At 38.0% G+C, this 19,033-nt stretch overlaps 2 protein-coding genes across 4 annotated transcripts; one reads left to right on the plus strand and one right to left on the minus strand.

Annotated features, from left to right (window-relative positions):
- The first annotated feature begins 777 nt into the window (after positions 1-777).
- LOC108675787 lies at positions 778-3,356 on the plus strand. 2 transcript variants are annotated; one of them, XM_018163814.2, is made up of 3 exons: positions 778-1,919; positions 2,395-2,658; positions 2,966-3,356. In XM_018163814.2, the coding sequence occupies exons 1-3, from the start codon at positions 1,775-1,777 to the stop codon at positions 3,166-3,168; spliced, it is 612 nt and encodes a 203-aa protein (XP_018019303.1). In that variant the 5' UTR covers positions 778-1,774; the 3' UTR covers positions 3,169-3,356. The 2 variants fall into 2 exon arrangements, with proteins under 2 accessions (XP_018019303.1, XP_018019304.1); XM_018163815.2 differs by having other exon boundaries at positions 2,395-2,655.
- LOC108675785 (VPS35 endosomal protein-sorting factor-like) lies at positions 3,354-17,598 on the minus strand. Of its 2 annotated transcripts, XM_047879635.1 has the most exons (18): positions 17,342-17,598; positions 15,248-15,473; positions 15,034-15,217; positions 14,402-14,610; positions 13,796-13,908; positions 13,156-13,278; positions 12,449-12,647; positions 11,993-12,106; positions 11,457-11,658; positions 10,149-10,342; positions 9,753-9,884; positions 8,819-8,985; positions 8,313-8,510; positions 7,814-7,962; positions 7,051-7,292; positions 6,150-6,326; positions 5,134-5,271; positions 3,354-3,629 (listed from the first exon to the last, which is right to left on the minus strand). In XM_047879635.1, the coding sequence occupies exons 1-18, from the start codon at positions 17,359-17,361 to the stop codon at positions 3,576-3,578; spliced, it is 2,841 nt and encodes a 946-aa protein (XP_047735591.1). In that variant the 5' UTR covers positions 17,362-17,598; the 3' UTR covers positions 3,354-3,575. The 2 variants fall into 2 exon arrangements, with proteins under 2 accessions (XP_047735591.1, XP_018019302.1); XM_018163813.2 differs by having other exon boundaries at positions 15,034-15,473.
- Positions 17,599-19,033: the final 1,435 nt, after the last annotated feature.

The following is a 19,033-nucleotide window of genomic DNA, read 5'->3' on the forward strand; positions in this document are numbered from 1 at the left end:
CTGTGGCAGAGGACGAGCGAAATTGGGGTCGGGGAGAAGATATAGTACAGAAAATGTTACGAGAGATACTCAGATAGTCCGGGGCCCCGGGCTAGCGGCACTCAAATTCTCAATGACTCAGGCTCAATTGTGGGCGGCAAACCAGATATTTATTAGAATAAGTTTTTAGATTTCCTCATCTACTCAATAGTTTCATCAATATCTTATACTGATAGTGATTTATGGCAGGCTAATGCTGGTAGGTATCCAAGATAGGACTGATAGTGATAGGTACCTAGACTAGACAGATAGACTTACTATTCTACTTATAAGATGAAAAAGTCCTATACCTAATTAGAAGTCAGTTATGAGAATGATGTTGGCCTAATTGGCTAATTAAATACTGCAAATAAGTTTAATTGTAGGCTACCTACTATGGTGGCTACGGTCAAATGGGGTAATGACTAATGAGGGACGGCCGGACGGGGACGCCGGGACGGGCAGGGTAATAAGGGACAGTCCTCCAACATTTTGAAGAAATGTCATAGGCTCATAGCACTCTGTAGATCTCTTTGCCATTTGCTTCTTCCTGAGCTCTTGCTTTGAGCTCAATGAGCTGTTGGTAATAACATTCTATTGTAGCCTATTGCATTTTCAACATAATCAAATACATTGTGATAATTTTTTTCCATATTAAGGAGTAATGATCAGTAATCTTCATTGTTTCAAGCCATCATGGGTCACTCAATAACTCATGTCTCATGCTGTGGTCAGTGTGGTGACTTGTACTGCACTGCAGTAGGTTGTCCACTGGCACTCTGGTGCCAAGTTGCGCATGTGTGCTGCTGCCGAGTGCATAGTGGCAAGTGAGAACATTTTTTGCTGCCCACATGGCCCTCTAGAGGCTAAATGTGTTATTTTAATTATTTTTTGAAGAAGAAAGTAGGCAAAGTTGCAGAGTAATGAAGGTTTTTGCTTTATTCGTTGGTAGCTTCTGCCCCATTCGCCATAGTCCAGAATGGCAAAATTATGGATTTTAGTAAACTTTATGGGTCATGGCTTGATTGTGCATTTTAATAATAATTAGGTGAGAGATAATTTAAGTAGGTAGTGTGAATTTTTTAGCACCATAATGTGCAAGAAAATTACTGTCTACTGTCTGTCAGGGCTAATAAGCTCAGATAAATTAAACATTTCTTACTACCTATCCCACCCACAGACCTAGAATTGGAATTTTTCTACTACTTATTACTAAAATCTAATCTTGTGACTTGAAAGTGCCAAATTTTTAATAGATTTCAAATCTTGTAGCTGAATTGTGTACTTTTGTTAACAATTATACAGTAGGTAATTCATCTTTTAGGAATCTTGCTGAGATTCCTGAAATGCCATGATTCTCATGTTCAGTAAATGGCAGGGCCAGGAGAGCTCTACCTCTCTAGCTGCAGCTCTAAAGGTAAATATATTTCATACCAAATCCCACCTATGAGAAAGACTTATCTATTTTTAAATATGTATTTTCCAGTGGGCTAATTGACCAATTGTTGATAAAACTATACTATTGAGTGAGGGTGCTAAATGCGTGGAATACCTACCTATGTCTACTTTCCATGCCACAACATGAGCTGTCTTGCCTTTTTTGGAGCCACAAGATTTCTGGTAGCTGAATTATCTCTCCTCTAATAGTAAACAAAAGTGCCTAATCAAGCCACAAGATTCCAAATTTATTTTAAAATAAGATTTTAGCTAAATAATTCTGCTCCATAATAGCTGCTATTCTACGGTAATATACAATATGGTGTCAGAGCCTGATCCATGGGGTTATTCCATGGAAAGTACAGGCGGCCCTATTGCCAACATGAAGCTCAGTATGGATTCTGGTACAGCTACTCAGCACTTTGAAGATAATTTTATAGAGTCCCACATCCAATCAATTGAAGGTAAGAAATTTTTTCAAAATTTATTGGTAAGTCAATTTTATTGTTATTTAACTAGGTATCTAGTGAGCCTTTTAACCAAACTCTTGCAGGAACTAAATATAAATGAGATTAAATCAATTTCAAGCTTCTAGTCTTCATTTTGCACAAAGAGCCAAATATCATATAAAAAATAGCATTCACTATAGAAATTTTATTTTTTTCACAAGTGGAAAGATATTGCAGGAAGAAATGTAAAATATGTCAGCAAAATCACATCATTTTCATGAAGCTTTGTTCAAATTTTTATTTTCGTTTCAATTTGGTTCATAGGCTCACACCAACAAGATGCATGCCTGTGAAAATGCCCGTAGGACATAAATTCTTTGTTCCGGTGATCATGTTGAGAAGTCATGCTTGCTCATCACGCCATGTATTAACAATACAATATAAATTAATTACAGAATCTGATGTTGCCATCTGTCAAATCACATTCCAGGAAATTATGTTGCTCTGGATGACTCCAGCGCATACTTGGACCGTCTGCAGCAGAAACTGGACAGAGTTCAAGGGAATTCTGCAACACCTTCAAGTCGCTCCCTGCTGGATGGTTTGATGGCAGCCCGTCATTCCCACCATCACCAATTATTGAGTTCTATGCGTGAGGATAATGCCAGGCTCACGGAGGGCATATCTACTGAACAGGGCCCGGACTCATTACCAAGTGACCTGCCCCATACACGAGGCGTTCTTCTTCCAGGTGGTGAGATTTTGGTTCATGTGTAATAATTTCATTCTCCACGTCTTCGTTTTGTTGTTGCTACGGGTTTAATAAAGCAGGATTTATAAATGCGGCTGTTGCACAGCCCTTGAACATTTTATGCAATGACAGCAATGTATTCTTCATCATAGACTATACTGACTGGTCTTGCGGATGACATGTTAATCATTGCATTGAATACAAATAACACTTATCGTTCTGTGTCGTAGGTGAGTAAAACGATTATTCATTTGCGATAACATTTCTTGATGGAAAAGTGTGATTAATGTTGGTAAAATGCTCACTACAGGTCAGCACCATCTTCACAGTCTGCTCCTAAAGATGGCGCCGGATAGAATGGCGTTGTCAGCAGACGAACTCGTGCATTTGTTGTCTGCGGACGTTTTAGATTTTCAACAAATTACGACTGGTGAAATTGACAGAAGGCAGAAGACGGTCCAGGAAGTACAGAATACCAAGATGAAGGATGCAGCGTCCGAGGAGCAAGAATAAACGCAATGATTTGCGAATCAGTGACAGCGGGCAACCAAAGCTACTGACAAGTGAAGAACTTTCTCACCGAAAGGTAAATGAAGGACAGGTCCTAACCAAACGTTATGGTCATAGTAAATGTCAGGATAATAAATCACGAAATTATAATTTATGATTATTATTAAGAAAAATTTCCGTTTATAAATTGGATAAAATTGAAAATATCGCGGTCCACACACTTGATAAAAACAGTAATAATCATGTTGGCACACTAGAGAATACCAGTAACAAGAATCTTTGGCACATGTCACAGCCTATATCGCGGTAATAGGAATAACGGTGAGCGGAGGCCTCACAGTTCAAGCCCTCAATGAAGAGTTATATTTATCCAGTCATTGTTCGCTTGCTCGTTAGGTAGATGATTGTCGTTATCGCAACACGGGTGACGAGAAACGCTGCTGCAGCCACCGTAGCACATGAGCCTAGAAAAAAAAACACATTATCATGAATGATTCGATCTCTTTTGCTAACGAATATCTGTTCATTCAAGACGATATACAGACAACTAATTTTGCAACTTCCTATTTTACATGATAGATTTTTTTTCATGTATACTGTACTGTATAGTTATCATCACATTCCTATGGCTTACTAGCCAACTAATCAAACGATCAATACGGAACTGGGATAGGCATTATTGCGATATTACTGTTACGGGACCAAAACATTTTTCTTATACATCTTATTTGGCGAGCCATAACAGCGAAAACGTGGAAAATATTCTTGTGAAATAATATTATTAAAATTAAATAGTGAAGCACGTTATATAATAAGTGTCTCCAACATGGAAATACAAGAATTAGTTTGTTCTAGAGGCTGGGTTTTTTCTAATCAAACTTGAGGATGGTCGGTTTCGAATTTATTATATTAGTCAAGCTTTACTTGTGAGTGTTTGACGCCTGACACTGTAAATATCCACGCTGATACTTATCGTATCCACGGTAGTTATGTAGTATTATTATCACCGAAAAAATCTCGTTTTTATTTATAGGTAGATTTCTGTGATATAAAACGGTAAATTTTGATGCAATATTACAGTAAGACTTAGGATGATAGTTTAGTCGACTCTTTATTCAATTTTGGTCCTTTAATTTCAAAATTATTAACTGGATAAGAATGATGATGGGAGTTGGTAAGCCCAGATTTCGAAATAGCGAGATTTTCAACTTGCAATGATTGTAAATTTCAGCAGGCAACGCCGGTAAAACCTAATGGTATGTTAAGTATTATCTATACTACGAATGTTCAATAAAATTCCGTAATTGTGCATATTTCTCTTTCGACACGGATGGTTAATGGCCAGAGAATTCGTCAATTTAAATTTTCAGGGTCGAACAATATTCTTCAGATGACATTAGTTGATCAAAATGCAGGTTCAAGGGGGTAATATCACTTTATTAACGACGTTTCGAATGTAACAACATTCATCATGTTGAAACAAGCTTATTCTGCCTTCTGATACTAATTTCTCTTTCGCTGTACGTCGAAGAGTGAAGGTTGTCTCTAAATACTCAGTCTAATCCAGACGCCCGTTTTTTTCTCTTCGATTGGTTATGAGCACATATGTAGCCAACATCGCTGAGATCTGACCTTGATACTCACTCCATCGACGTTTCATAGTCAAATAATTTTTCAGAGAATTGTTGACAAATACATCCATAACGTGACTTTGATAGGAAGATTTAGTTAATTTGTGTTTGTTTTCTTTATATGATCCAATTATTTCTGAATATACATGTTCAAGAATAAGCAAAAGATATTTTTAGCACCATTTTCAAACATGTTGACGGTAGACTAAATGCCTAGCCTACTTCTCGCGAGCACAATGAAATACACGTTGCTCCCTTGTTTGTGATTATTTCGTGCTGATTCCTGAAAAACGTATCTAGGAGATTTAATCGACAGTAAAACGTTATGGGGTAATACCTGCTGAGGGTTTCGCTGCAGGAGACTCCAGAGTGGCGCTAGGGCAGAGGTGAATGAGGGCGAGTGAGCTTTGGAGGCCAGCCAGCAACTGACGGTAAGTAGCGCCTGGCTTGCCGCACCGCTATACTCAGCACCGTTCTGTTGGTGGCAGTGGGCTCGTTAGTGCATTTATAGCGCATTTTCTCATTTATGGAAAAATGCACTATTGTGCTCGCCATGTCCGTCTGTCCGTCCGTCCGTGACTTCACGTTTTCGTCGACGAAAAAAAGTACTCTCTGTCACTCACTGCAGTGAGTACTGAGTTACATTATATTTAGAACATCCCGGTTAAGACTTATTCAAGTACCTCATTAAACCCATATCCATAGGTTGGTAATATATCCGTTACCAACACAACCGGTTGTAAGTAACACGTATTCTTAAATACAAAACAATTGTTTGCTTCTGAGAAAAATAATCTATGAATTATGACACAAACATAAGTGTGGATGCTCAGCCAAACTGATGGGATTGTCAAGAGACAATATCAACCTATATCGGGCAAGTTTTAATTGAATATGAAGATTTAATGTCTCGATTCGTGGCTAGATTCTAGACAGATATTTACAAATATATATGGGATTTCATTTGAAATGCTCTTCGAACAACGGAAACGAGTATTTCGTGTAGTAATATTATTGAGAACTTGGTCATTTTTCAATTAATTAGTAATCGTTGATCAAAATTGAATTAATACTTAAGGAGTAATTGATGTGAATGACCTCATAAGTGGGTAAACCCCTTTCATTCATTATATATAAACCATAATCAAAGATGCTAGGAATTAAATCGCTGCTTTCCGAGCCCATCGAGCTAAGGGAAACAGACGGATAAAACCAATGACAACAGCCACGCTCTAATATCATAGAATTTCGCTCTGTGCCGCATAGAACGGCACAGGGCAAGTGTTCCAACCAACTCTGTCATCAAGGTAACATTGAGTAAAGAAATAACTTCTTAAAGATGATATGTCTGACCCTGACAGACGAGCATGCGTGGCAGACGTGCTGCAGTAACTGCTCACACAGCTGCTCTGCTTCTGCACGCTGCTCGGGAGAAGCACCACAGAGCAGCAGCGGCTCTACAGTGGCAGGCGCGTACACAGGACTGCTCTGACAAGCACCACACGCACAGTTCAGAGCCTGACACCAAACCTGAACCAAACGAAGAATAATTAGACATTTTGCTTTGAAAGCCTGATTATTCTGTTAGATATTTCCAGCGATATTTTTTTAATATCAACAATATTGTAATCTCAGGTAAATAACTGACTAAACTTTGAGTTTATCTATTACATCGACCTTCAAATTCTATTCACCATTAAGCAGCGATGCATAAGTTTTTGAGAACAATATAATACTAATGCTTAATCTCCAAACTTTCATACAAATATGCTTTGTTTTACATTGCAATCATGCCATTTACTTGCAATCCCTTTGAATAAAGGGATAATATTATCCCGTCACAAAAAATTCCCGCGAATCTGGTAAAAAGCAGCGATATTGAGAAAAGTGTTCACTTGACTTGAAAAACTAGTTTCGGCAAGTATATAATAGAGTTAGATACAATCAATGACTTCGTCAGCAGGCAGAATACTTTGATATTTTCTGGAAACGCAAGTCTCTTATCAATAACAAAGACTCAAAATCCTGAAATGCCATAGCCACGGCAAAATTACAAAGTAGCTTAGTGGTTCCACCTATGGCCAAAAAAGAAGAAATGTCATAGAATAGTCGATAAAATAATACGAAAGAAGATACGTTAATTGTAAATCTATTTTACAGTCAACTACTAGGACTAAAAAAGTAAAATAACCTCGAGAATCCAAATCTACACGAAGTAAAGAAAATAATGAAATTATTAATAAATATTATATACCATGATGCTGGTGGCATCAGCAGGCCTAGACCCCGACATGACAGCCTGCACGAGCCCCCTGATGAGGTAGACCCCACTGGAGGATGTGGGGGGATTGGGGGTTCCCACAAGAGCCCCCGCGATCGCCCCCACCCACGATGTTGGGGAGCAGTGAGCCCAGCAGTCCCCCGTGGGGCAGGGTGGGGACGGCGAATTAAGGCACACATTCAGGTCCCGGATGCTGGCCTTCAAACAACTGTCAGCTGCAACAAATTAACAAACTTTTATAATGAGAAAATTATTTCTGACAGCGCTTAAGATGAACAAAGTTCCCTTCACCCGTAATAAAATGGCGTAATATTCGCAATCATCAAGAACCTGGTAAATTTTTCATTCTACGAACAATTCTGTGGGGTTTCTTGGCAGGTTGTTTCCATAGCTTTAAAGACCATCTGGAGAAGTTCATGTTCAGTAAATATAAAGCATTGAGGAAGATGCCTAAAAATGTCCTTGTTTTCAATTATTTTAATCAATTCATGAACATGTAGATGAATAGTTTTTAATAGGACGATCGAACCCATAAATAACATAAGTGTGCATTAGGAAAAGAAAAAATAATTATGCGTTTAATTGTCAGCAAATTATTCAATCAACACTTTCTTCAAGTTTCAAGCACAAAATTCTGAAATATTTTGCATTATTGCTTCGATTTCGACTTGTAAAAATTATCGAACGCCGAATTCCCATCTTTTTTTAAAGATCTTTTGTGGTGCATGGCGCTTACCTTGGCCATGAGCAGCGTGCTGACGGGCCACAGAGGCGGTTAGCAGGTACAGTCGCAGTCTCTGCGCCGGACACTCCAGCGACGCTATGCTGATGAAGCTAAACGCCACGCACGATCGAGCCAAGCTCACGTTCACCCGACCGTTGCGGCTGTGATGTAAAGGGAGAATTAAAATCCTAATAAACAACATTTAACCACTCATACCGTTTGTGACGAACATCAATGCTTTTGTACTCGTATTATGAGGCTTATGAAGAGCCTTAAGTAATTTTTGCCCAGCTATAGAATTCAAATTTTTTAAAATCATTTCCGATCTTCAGTCCATTAATGAATTATTCCACTAAAATTCAATCACCAGTTGTTGAATTTGAACAGCTTGGGAGTGGTTCAAAGATCAGATTGCTGGTGTTGACCCAAATATTAACAGTTAAATTCACGTCAATAAATGTGGTTTCTTCCAATAATAGGCTCACACTGAACAATACATTGTGAGCTATACCTGAGCCGAGCAGTTCTGACAAGAAGACTGCATGCAGCGTGGACGAGTGCGACCAGCACGGAGTGTAACTGAGGGAAGGCAGCGCGCACGGCCACCAGCACACCCAACTGCTCCTCAGGATCGTGGAACGTCACGCGCTGAATCACCGTCGAGACGAGCTGACTCAGCAGACGACGTTCGTCTTCTGTGGTTAGCAAACTGCAGAAAAACACGGATGAAGTAAATAAAATTATGAGTGCCGACATAATAGGAATGTGAATTTTAGGGGCGATCGAGGAACAGATCTCAGTTGCACTTCATTTTTTTGGTAGTTAGCCGTTTCTAGAACGCCTACAGTTGCATAGCTGTAAGTGTAAAGCAACACCCCCCCCCTGTTGCAGGTTTGTCGGTAAAAAAAAAACAACACCAACAACGCCTCCAGAGAGAGGATAAACCACGGTATCTTATATGATCGATTTCAATGAGCATTAATTGACTCAACTCCTGAAGCAAAAAATGACACTAACGAGTGGCTGTTGTGCACAGCTTCGGCGAGAGCGAGAAGTTGCTGGACGAGTGGAGCGCTTGTGAGCGGCGCTGCATTGTGCAGCAGCACTGAACCAAGCAGCTGTGACAGCAGGGCTGCATCACTGCAGCACGACTGCGCTACTGCCAGCAGCGCCAGCATGCTCTCCTGCAACATTAATAAGACTTTTCAACACGAATAATACGTACATCACAGACACAAATGACACTTGCCAACACAACTAACAAGTAGCCAACACGAAGTACACGTTACCAACCCGAATAACATGCCGACATGAATGACACATTGTAAACTATTGAAGACAGCAACATGTAGTATTGTGAATGGCCTAATAAAAAAATTTCGTGGATGATTGCACAAAAAATGTGATGTGGAGCAGGGAACCCATTGTGAACAATTAAGTAAGAACCGCATGTTGAACATTACGCAAAAAATACTGTTCAAATACTGAACTGATAGTAATATATCTAGGAATGTCAATATCACTAAGACTCATTTAAGGGTGTCAAAGCTAAGAGTCATCGCCTATAAAACCTATGGCAGTATAAACTGCGTCAAAGCACATGTAAGATACAAAAAAATTGTCTAATTAAGGCTTAAATAACGGTAAACTGGTATAGTGGTCGATTAGGTTATGGAAAATCTCCATAATTTATTGCGGTTAGAAAACATAAGGAAAGGAAGAAGAGACAACGATTGTTGATTAGGGGGAGGAAGTTAGCAAGAATTAATAGCGGTTAGAGACCGATTACGATGTGCAAAGCAAGCAGTTACAGTCTTATTAGTTAAATTATCAATTAGTGCGAGGAAAATAAAAATTTTCCGCAGTTAGAACGCTCATTGGGGTGAGGGAAGTACAAAACAATAGTAACGGTCAAACCGTTGATTCAGGTGGAGAAAAAGAGTCAGTTTACCGTGTAGCAGACTGCAGACGTGGCACGCTCTAGCACGCCTCTGAGCATCGCGACCAGCAGGGCAGCAGGCACACTGTCTGCTGTCGTGACACGACGAACCATGTGACGCAACAGCGACTCCATGTCTGCAACCTGAAACAGTCAATAATATTTTGGCGCACCATGTGTCGCAACAGCAACTCCAAGCCCGCAACCGGCGAAAATCTGTTCGGAAAATTCTTAATTTGGAAAATAACTTGGCTATATTCGATAAACTTTCAATCTATAATACTAAAATAAAAACTACCTACTACTGGCATGGATAAAACTAACAACAAAATTTATGCAAGCACTGGCATAATATATGAAATTTTTATGTATATTCTAACAACATTTGCATAGACTGCAGGCACTTACAGAGCAATGTATGGCAGCAAACGCAAGCCACGGGGTAGCAGCAGTGAGGTAGCACTCGATTTCCATGGGCTGAAGTAGTGGCAGTACGGCGGCCAGCAACGGTACTAGGGCGACGCCACTGACTGGTCCCAGCAGGAGCAGACGGTCGGCGAGGTGAGTCAGCACGCAGCTGCACCAACTGTTGCTCCACGCACCTGCCGTACAGAAGCTTATAGTACTTCGTATATGGATGAAGTGCCATATAGATGAATATATTGTACTTCGTGATGGAAAAAACAAAACAAGTGAGTTAGCACGCAGCTGTAGTATATCCTGGCACCTGTCGTGCAAATGTATGTATATAAAACTTCGTAATGAAAAAGAACAATACAAATGAGTTAGCACGCAGCTGTAAATCCTCGCACCTGTCGTGCAAATGTATACAAAACTTCGTAATGAAAAAGAACAATACAAGTGAGTTGGCACGCAGCTGTTGCTCCATGCACCTGCCGTCCAAATGTATATAGAACTTGGCGATGGAAAAGTACAAAACAAACGGTAGTTCTTGAAAATAATATTCGTACGGTAGTAAAAAATTATGGCTCTGGCGTGTGTCCGTATGCTGGTATGTCCAGGCAGCAGTATTTCCAGGTATTGTTACGCGGCGCTCGAGCTGATTTGGCATGTGCAATGTCAAAAAAGTTAAATGTAAATACCATCGCGATGCAACCAGAAAAAAAAAAAACAAGGAGCTGACTTGAATGAAGCTCATTCCTTAAGAACAAATGCGATCACTGTTTCTAAATTTATTATGAAAAGAAAGTAATGAAAATTAAAACTTCAATAAAATTTCAACTAATCTGGTAATTGAATTTTTAAAACAATCCCAGCCCCAGGGATGTCCAGTGTTTAGAGTTCAGAAGACCACGATTGGAGCAGAGAGGTGCGGGTTCGATCTCAGCTCTGTGCGCCAGTTTCTGGTTAGCATTGGCGAGGAGGACGGGCGGTTAAGCAAAGCAAAATTGGAGCAGTGAGTTGCGTGTTCAAGGCCGAAACAAGCTGTGAATATTTAGCGCTGTTAAGAATCGGCGACAGGCCTGCGGATTAATAAATGCTGAAACCATTATTATTATTAATATATACTCTGGTCATCAAACAACAGCCATAAATTTGCAAAAAAAAATGGAAGGAAAATAAAGATTACTTTCTCTTTAATGCCTAATCACATTTTTTCTCCTGTTCTTCAGTACTCAGCACGACTACGCAGCGCAAATTCGCATAAGTTGAACAATTCCCAATGAAAATAAAACGTGCAATAGGTTTACAGACCCTGAGTCTGACGTAGGGCCGTGAGTTGAGCGATGCTGTGGGCAAGAGGCACAGCAAAAGCTTGTGGCGGCAAAGCTTGCAGTGCACTGCACAGCACAGAGAACTGCAGAGTGGATGCACTGCTGCTGCACTCAATCTTGCTTGGCCCCTTGTCGCTGCCCATGCCTGGGGGTCGCAAGAAGTCCTTGCACACGGTCTCGTCCTGAATAGAAAATGCACAGCAGTAATTCATTCGCTCTGCGAATACTACAACCAGAAGGCAAAATAGTTATAACAAATCAAAGAAGTTGTCACTTTAGAATATAATTTTTTTCATTAATAACCCTCTACGTTCCAATGAATGACAATCATCATGACCAATGATGGCTGTTAAATGTTAATACAATTTCACGCGGCACTGATAGGTGAAACAATACCAAACCAGTTTTGGCTTACTTTCTTAATTAAGTGCAAGTCACGTGCATTGCAAAAAAAAAGCCAACTATACTTTCAAAAATAATTTTTATATTATTCATCTCAAAAGTATAATTTTTCACCAGGGCAGCAGGCGTGAGTGCGAAGAGCTTCATGGCATAAAGGAGCAGAGGTTGGATCAGCCTGGATCGATGTTGCCAATCGCCATCCGAGCAGGTGTCATCATTGCTCCAGCTCTGTCAAGACAGTATATTCATAAAATAATTTTTCATTGCTAACAATTTTTTCCTTGCTTTTAGATTCTCATGTCTTCGGTCCATTGATTAAAGCAACCTTGAGAATTCTAACGAAATTTTTACAGTAGTTACTTGCCAAAAGTTAACCTAAGTCAATCATCTTGCACATCCAAATGATCATAATAACTAAACATGAGCGTTACACCAAATATATCCAAATATATCCAGCGTTACACCATATATATGCAGATGATCATAATAACTAAACATGAGCGTTACACCTTAATCATTTTTGAGATTTGTTATACTTCATTCATCTTGAAGTAATAAGAAATTTCTCACCCACTGCAGAGCAGCCACAGCTTCTTGTATTGATATCTTAATTTGGGCATCAGAGTAGGGCACACCATTTGTCTGTGGTCTGACACCACGGGTAGCAGCAGCTTTACGAAGGGAATAAATCCTGAGGAAAGCATTCACGACTCCATCGCTCACACCGCGAGCCCCTCCAAATATGCAGCCTAGGGTGCTTTCATACTCGCTGCACATGTTCATTGGCAAAGAAGGGCCGTTTTATAAATTAGGCAAAAGATGATCAAGTAGAATGTTACTGCAAGACAGCGAATTGCATAAAATTTAACATGAAAATGCATTCGTTTGTATAAAAAAGCAGAAAGTGATATATATTTGGCAAGTTTAGATCAAAGTGTACAAAAAGATGACGTGTGTTAGGGCAGAGAGTTGATTTAAAAACACCCAGTCTGAACAAATAAATGGCCAGAATTACAGTACCTATCTAACAATTGTCAACTTGGGGAAAAAAACAGTGGAACATAATAGATAAGAGGTATAGAATTCAATACAAATGGTATAATTGTCAAATAAAAAAAAACACCCATCGGAGTGCAAGCTAAATAAATAAGAGACAAAGAATTTAAAACCAACAGAAAAGTGGGAACTTGAAAAAAAAGTGAGAGCATAATTCATAAGAGGCATAGAAATAAATACCTATAGAATTATAATCAAAGTTTTGGAAAGACTGAAAATACCTCTGAGACAAAAGGGCCGACACAGGCAGTAAAGCTGCCTGAAGGTAGAGCCGAGGCAGCAGCTCTCTGATGGAGGCAATCTTACTCAGCCAGTTGCGGCCAGTCTCAAGCGCCAGCTTGTTGCTGCTCAAACAAGCAAAAAATAATATTGTCAGTTGTAAATCAGTGGAATCGGTTTATTCAATATTTTAATTGTACAATATTCAAGTCTCCAGTGCTAGTTCGTAAATGCTGAAGTAAGTAAAAATATAGTGTTGCTCGTTCATGAAAAAGCATGTGCAATACCAATTCAATTCAAATTTCAATCCAATTTATTTATTTTTCTCAAGCAAAACAAGAAGAAGTTATCTTCTAAGTTATCTCTATCTCTTCAGACTCTTCTCTAAGTTATCTTTATCACACTCACAGTACCCGAGTAAAACTGAAATTGAAACCACAGAAGCTATCTGTGTGTGCAAAAATTCAATTGAAGCTACTTGAGGTGACATGGGTCGAAAACGTCGGCTCTGGCCAAGCAAACACGCCATCTCAAAATGGTGCTCTGGGGAAATGTCCCCAAAAATTGTGGCGACTTTTTTCTGGATTTTGACATATTGCCAACTTTTTACCCTAAGGAAATGAGAAGCACTGAAAAACTCACCCTGACACTCGGCCTTGGACTAAGTCAGCCAAAGTATCAAGAAGGTCAGTGATGAGCACAAACTTTGTCCCGTAGAACTCAGGAGGGCCCAACATGGACAGAAATCGCACACACTGGAAGCAAGAGTTTAAATTATAATCTAATATATACACAAGTGAGTTTTTATATAATCAGAAACAGAGAATAATTATTGACATATGGTATGTTTGCTTAATATCAAATAATGAAATACATTTTTTTATTACTTCAACATAAACAAACAATTAACAAAATTTGGAGAATAAAACATGGAAAAATTGTACAAAAATTGTTGATTAAACAATATGAGAACTTTCCTAAGATTTTAACATGAATACATGTGCATAACATGTGCATGTAGTTTAATAGTACCTATGCAAGACTAATATATACTGGAGTAATTTAAATCTCGATATTCAACAAGATGATTTGTAATGCAAGAGTATTTTAAAAATCCAGCAACAAGACAAGTGATCCAAAAGGATATTCAAAGAGTTTTTTCACTATTAAATGATGCTTTCCCACATGATTAACTGTTGAAATAGCAGGTTATATTTTGGCCATAGATAATCATGATAAAAGTAAAACCTGAATGGTAAGCTTGAGAGCTAAGGAACGTTTGTCAGCAGTCCAGAGAGCTTGGAGGTGAGTTTTAGCAGCAGCCAGCCACTCTGAGAACTGATGATTGGTGAACCCAACACTGGCCGCAGATGCTGCAGCAGATATGGCACTCTTGCCACCTTCGTGTAGCTCCAGCTGCTTCAAGCGCCATGCGATGCATTGTCTTCCTGTTAAACCTGGTGTAAAATTTATGTTATTTTTCATTTAATACATTCAGAAGCCAGTATCCTGCAAAGATTCAGCCTATACCTTCAACTGCAGACATCTAATCTCTTTTGTTTCCAATAATGATTAGGATTTTCTTGCAAGAGCTTAAACTGTAATTAGAAAAGTATGTAACTAGTACTATGCAGCACTTCATTAATGATTATGAGAAATATCTAAATTTATACATCAGTATATGCATAATTACCACAAGTTTCTGCATAGACTGATAGTAAAACTAAAAGGTGAAAATAGAAGTAACAAATATAGTGCATGTAGTTTACTGTACTACCGGTACCTTAAAATAATATATATATTATGTGGAATTGATATTTCTATTTCATGGAATTTATATATTCATGAGAGCCAATATTACTGAAAATTTTTAAACTTACTTGTCTTGACATTGGGTCCTACAACAGCAGCAGGAGCTGGAGTTGCTGACCCTTGGTCACTTGATCCATCATTGCACAAATGTTCAGGTGGAGGAAGATAAGCTGACACCAAAACATTAGCATTTGTACTGCATGACGAGTTCAACTCGTTAATCAAGTCAGTCCAAAGCTGTTTCAGCTCTTCATTGAAATTAAACAAGTCAGAGGTACTTCTTGGTTGAGCTTCATGGAGAATTGTGGGTGTTTTTGTTTTTGAATCAATAAAGGAATTACCATCGGCCAAAGAAAGCGGGTCCAATGGGCACTCAGTAGGCAGAGCAGGCAAGCCTAGGAACTTGTTTGGCACAGCAATTGAGTGCTGGGAGCTCAATGGATGATTTTTGACAGGCACTGGTTTGGATGTAGAAACTTCCAAATTCCAATCACGCTCCTTCACTAACCTGCACAGTACACAGAATACATTAAAAATGTTAAACAACAAATAAAATCCTATTTTAGTATTGTGATTGTTTAGTAATTACACATGTAATAATTGAAAATAAAGTATGAGTATTAAATTAGACTTGCTGATAATGTAAGATATGGTATTCTATTTCTGTTCTTTCATCTGCAGTAGGTACCTAGCATTAGAGACAGTATAGAACACATACAATATATTTTTGCTTCTAATTCAAACCAGTAATATGTTAGAAGAATTCTCTCAAAGAAAAGCTACTTTAATAAACATCATCTACCTATCGTCAAGGACTCATGAATTGCAAATATTTTGAAATAGGTACTTGCCTTCTATTGATACCGTACTTGATTTGTTTTGAGCAATAGATTTCAAAACCAAGATAAAATAAGACCTTCTATCAAGATTTTTGTAGCTTTGATATCCTTTTAAATGCCTCTATTTTATAAAAATGCATATCTGACCTGATTTACAGCATATTTATTTATATGTTAAAAATAAATAGCTACAGAAAGACATGTAGTATGAACAGCATATATATATACTATAAACAAAGTATATATAATTTAAACCTAATTCTAATTTATATAGCTTTAATATAATTATATATAACTTTTTCAAAGTTAAAAACAAATCTATTAACTTGAAATAAAACTTTAATCTTAATAGATCATAGTATTTATTAGTAAACTCATAATAAATTTCAATAACTTCTCAACCAATTGAAATTGCAGGCAGAATAGGGTTAAAATACACTAGTACCCGCCAATCTGAAATATTGGGAACATTTTCAAAAAACCACATGTACAAACTATTCTTTTACAAGCAATTTTGTAAAATTAAAGGCAAAATGAGCTCTTTTAAAAAATAAATTGGACATGCCGCATGGGCCATGTTGTTATTTTTCTACTTATTTCTAATTTGGAATTTTGCAGCTCCAAAATGATAAATTTTTTTATACATTTGTAAATGCCTGCTGCCTGATTATGAAGTTTTATTAGCATTATAAGATGATAGGAGCTATTTCATCAACATCAAGCAGAAATATTGCGACTCCAAAAATGGTGGGATAGCTCTCATCACAGCTAAGCTAAGAGTAAATATAGGTATTCCAGTTCCATGCCTGGTAGTGCCGTAGTGGTAAGAGCCATAAAAATGGGTGAAATTTACTGCAGTCTGCAAGCACTGGTTATTTCATCTCATTCATATTTCATAGGTTGCCCAATTTTCCCAAATGATAGGTAGCCTAGCTATACACATATCAAACAATTATTTTTAACAAGATAATATTAAGATGCTTCTGGATCTGGGGACACTGGACTGAACACCTCAACACCAGAATGGCAAAATTGATAAATAATTTTGAAGTGCAGAACTGGTAGGTATGCTTGCTGGCCCTGGGTGGAATTCTAGTTTAATTTTTACCAGTTTTAATTTTAATCAATTTAGGAGACAATGCAGAGACCACAAGTCCCTAACCTAGGTAGACTATACCTATGTAGCTACTGCCTACTGGTCACAGCTTACTAATAGCCTACTAAGCAATAAGCTGAAAGTAAAAATGAAAAACTGATGAAAAATGCTGGTCAGTGGTCACTCACACTCAGTCAGTCTGTCAGTGCACATTAAATGATTAATACTAGAAAAATTGTCTGACTCTTTATAAGGTTTCCTTTTACTGTCATCAAAACCTAGATGGCCTACATCAAAACATAAAAATTAATTCAATCCCAAGTTTATAAATTTAAACAAAATTACCAACAAGAAGCATTATTACATACATAATTCTATAATCTATAGTCAAAATAAACATTCTTATTAACGGTAACTACCATCCGGGGCTCCGGGCCTTACCATCTAAAATCGCTAGCCATTGTGACAATGATTATGCAGCAGGATCAGCACGGCCTAGTGTCAGATTAGCGCCGATCTTTTTGCGTTAATCGTTCGACATTCCGTCTCAGTGTAGATCATAGTTACTATAATGAATGAATAATCGACAGCAATTGTTACCGAAACTAATTATAATTGCTATTACTTTGATTAGCTATTAATTTTAAGTAGTGTAGAGCTGCAGCTGCATTGATACCTGAAAAAGTAAGAGATCGTACTTTCTCACTACCCGAGGAAGTACAAACGAATTCATATCGCCAAATAGCAAAAACAATGCATGTATTTTAGAAAAAATACAAAATTACGTAAATTTATTAGGATACTATAGAAAAAACATCTCAATGTCAAAGTTTGAGACGAAGAAATGATTATATTACATCCGAATATTCTCCGACTTTTGAGATCTTTTTTTTTTTTTATCTGATGCACACTTGAATTCAATCCGAAAATCAGTAAGGCTCTAAATAGACGTCTAAATAATACAATTGGATTTTTAATTCGACAAATAAAGCCTTTTGCAAGTTGTGGTGCGTTAAGACTGATGTAAGAAACTGCAATAATTCCTGCCGCAGCGTATCAATAATAACTACTTATATTCCAAAATTCAAGCAAATCCGTTCAGTATTGTAGGAGTTATGAGTCCTTCGGTTGAGCTGAGTCCGCAGGCGGGTCCGGAGAAGTGTCGATTCAGTGAAAATGAAGTTAGGTTTGCATTCGAGTTCGCAGGCCAGTTCGCACGCGAGTTCGCTGAAGTGTCGAATCGGTGAGATTGAGCAATATTTGCCATTAGAAGTACGTGCATTTAGCACATTCTATCCTGAGTTCGGTAATGGTACGAACCACTTGCCAAGTATTTCAATAGTGTGGTTCAATATCAAAATGTAGGTACGAGGCAGCGTTTTAGATCCAAAATGTATTGTATTTTTGGGACAAAAATTTTGAAAGAATTTTGTCCCAAACTGTATTTTGAGGAGAAAGAATAATTTTTCTCATTGGTTTTAATCAGACAGCTTAATTTTTTGTAATAATAGATTCATTTATTGCAGTTTATGAAAATAGATAAGACATGTTAGCCTACTGTGTTACGCCATGTTCAGTAATCCACTAATCGTAAATCCTGAAATCTTCACGGTTATATATATTAAGTTGAAGACTTCACCTTAATCTTGTTCGTCAGTTAATTTTAGACCGTCAGACGTGAATTAAACTATTGTGTTCATCAGTCCTCTTGAATTAGGTAGGTAATGTAAGCCAGCCGTTAATTGAACCTGAACGAAAAGCCAAAAACGTCCTTGAATCTGGCCATTTTCGGTCATTACAGGCCGGCATAGTTGCAAATCAGACATTTTTTTAGACCCTTACAAGTTTAATTTTAAATCCTATAAATAGACCAGCAAAGTATGATGGATACGGCCATACGGGATAGGCCTAGCATAACGCAAGTGAAGAAATCATAATTTTACTACGGTTACCTAGTACGGTACGTCGGTACACCTAAAAAAACCCTGGGGGAAAGAAAGTGTGGATATTTTGGAATCATACCTAGTACACCTCTGTGCTAATGTCTGTAGCAAAAAAACATATTTGCCTTATCAAAAAATTTTAGTTACATAAATTATAAAAGTTGCACATGGGACACTGGTGTTGGGCTTG

Source organism: Hyalella azteca, unplaced genomic scaffold (assembly GCF_000764305.2).
Source record: "Hyalella azteca isolate HAZT.00-mixed unplaced genomic scaffold, Hazt_2.0.2 contig3508, whole genome shotgun sequence".
NCBI classification, from domain to species: domain Eukaryota; kingdom Metazoa; phylum Arthropoda; class Malacostraca; order Amphipoda; family Hyalellidae; genus Hyalella; species Hyalella azteca.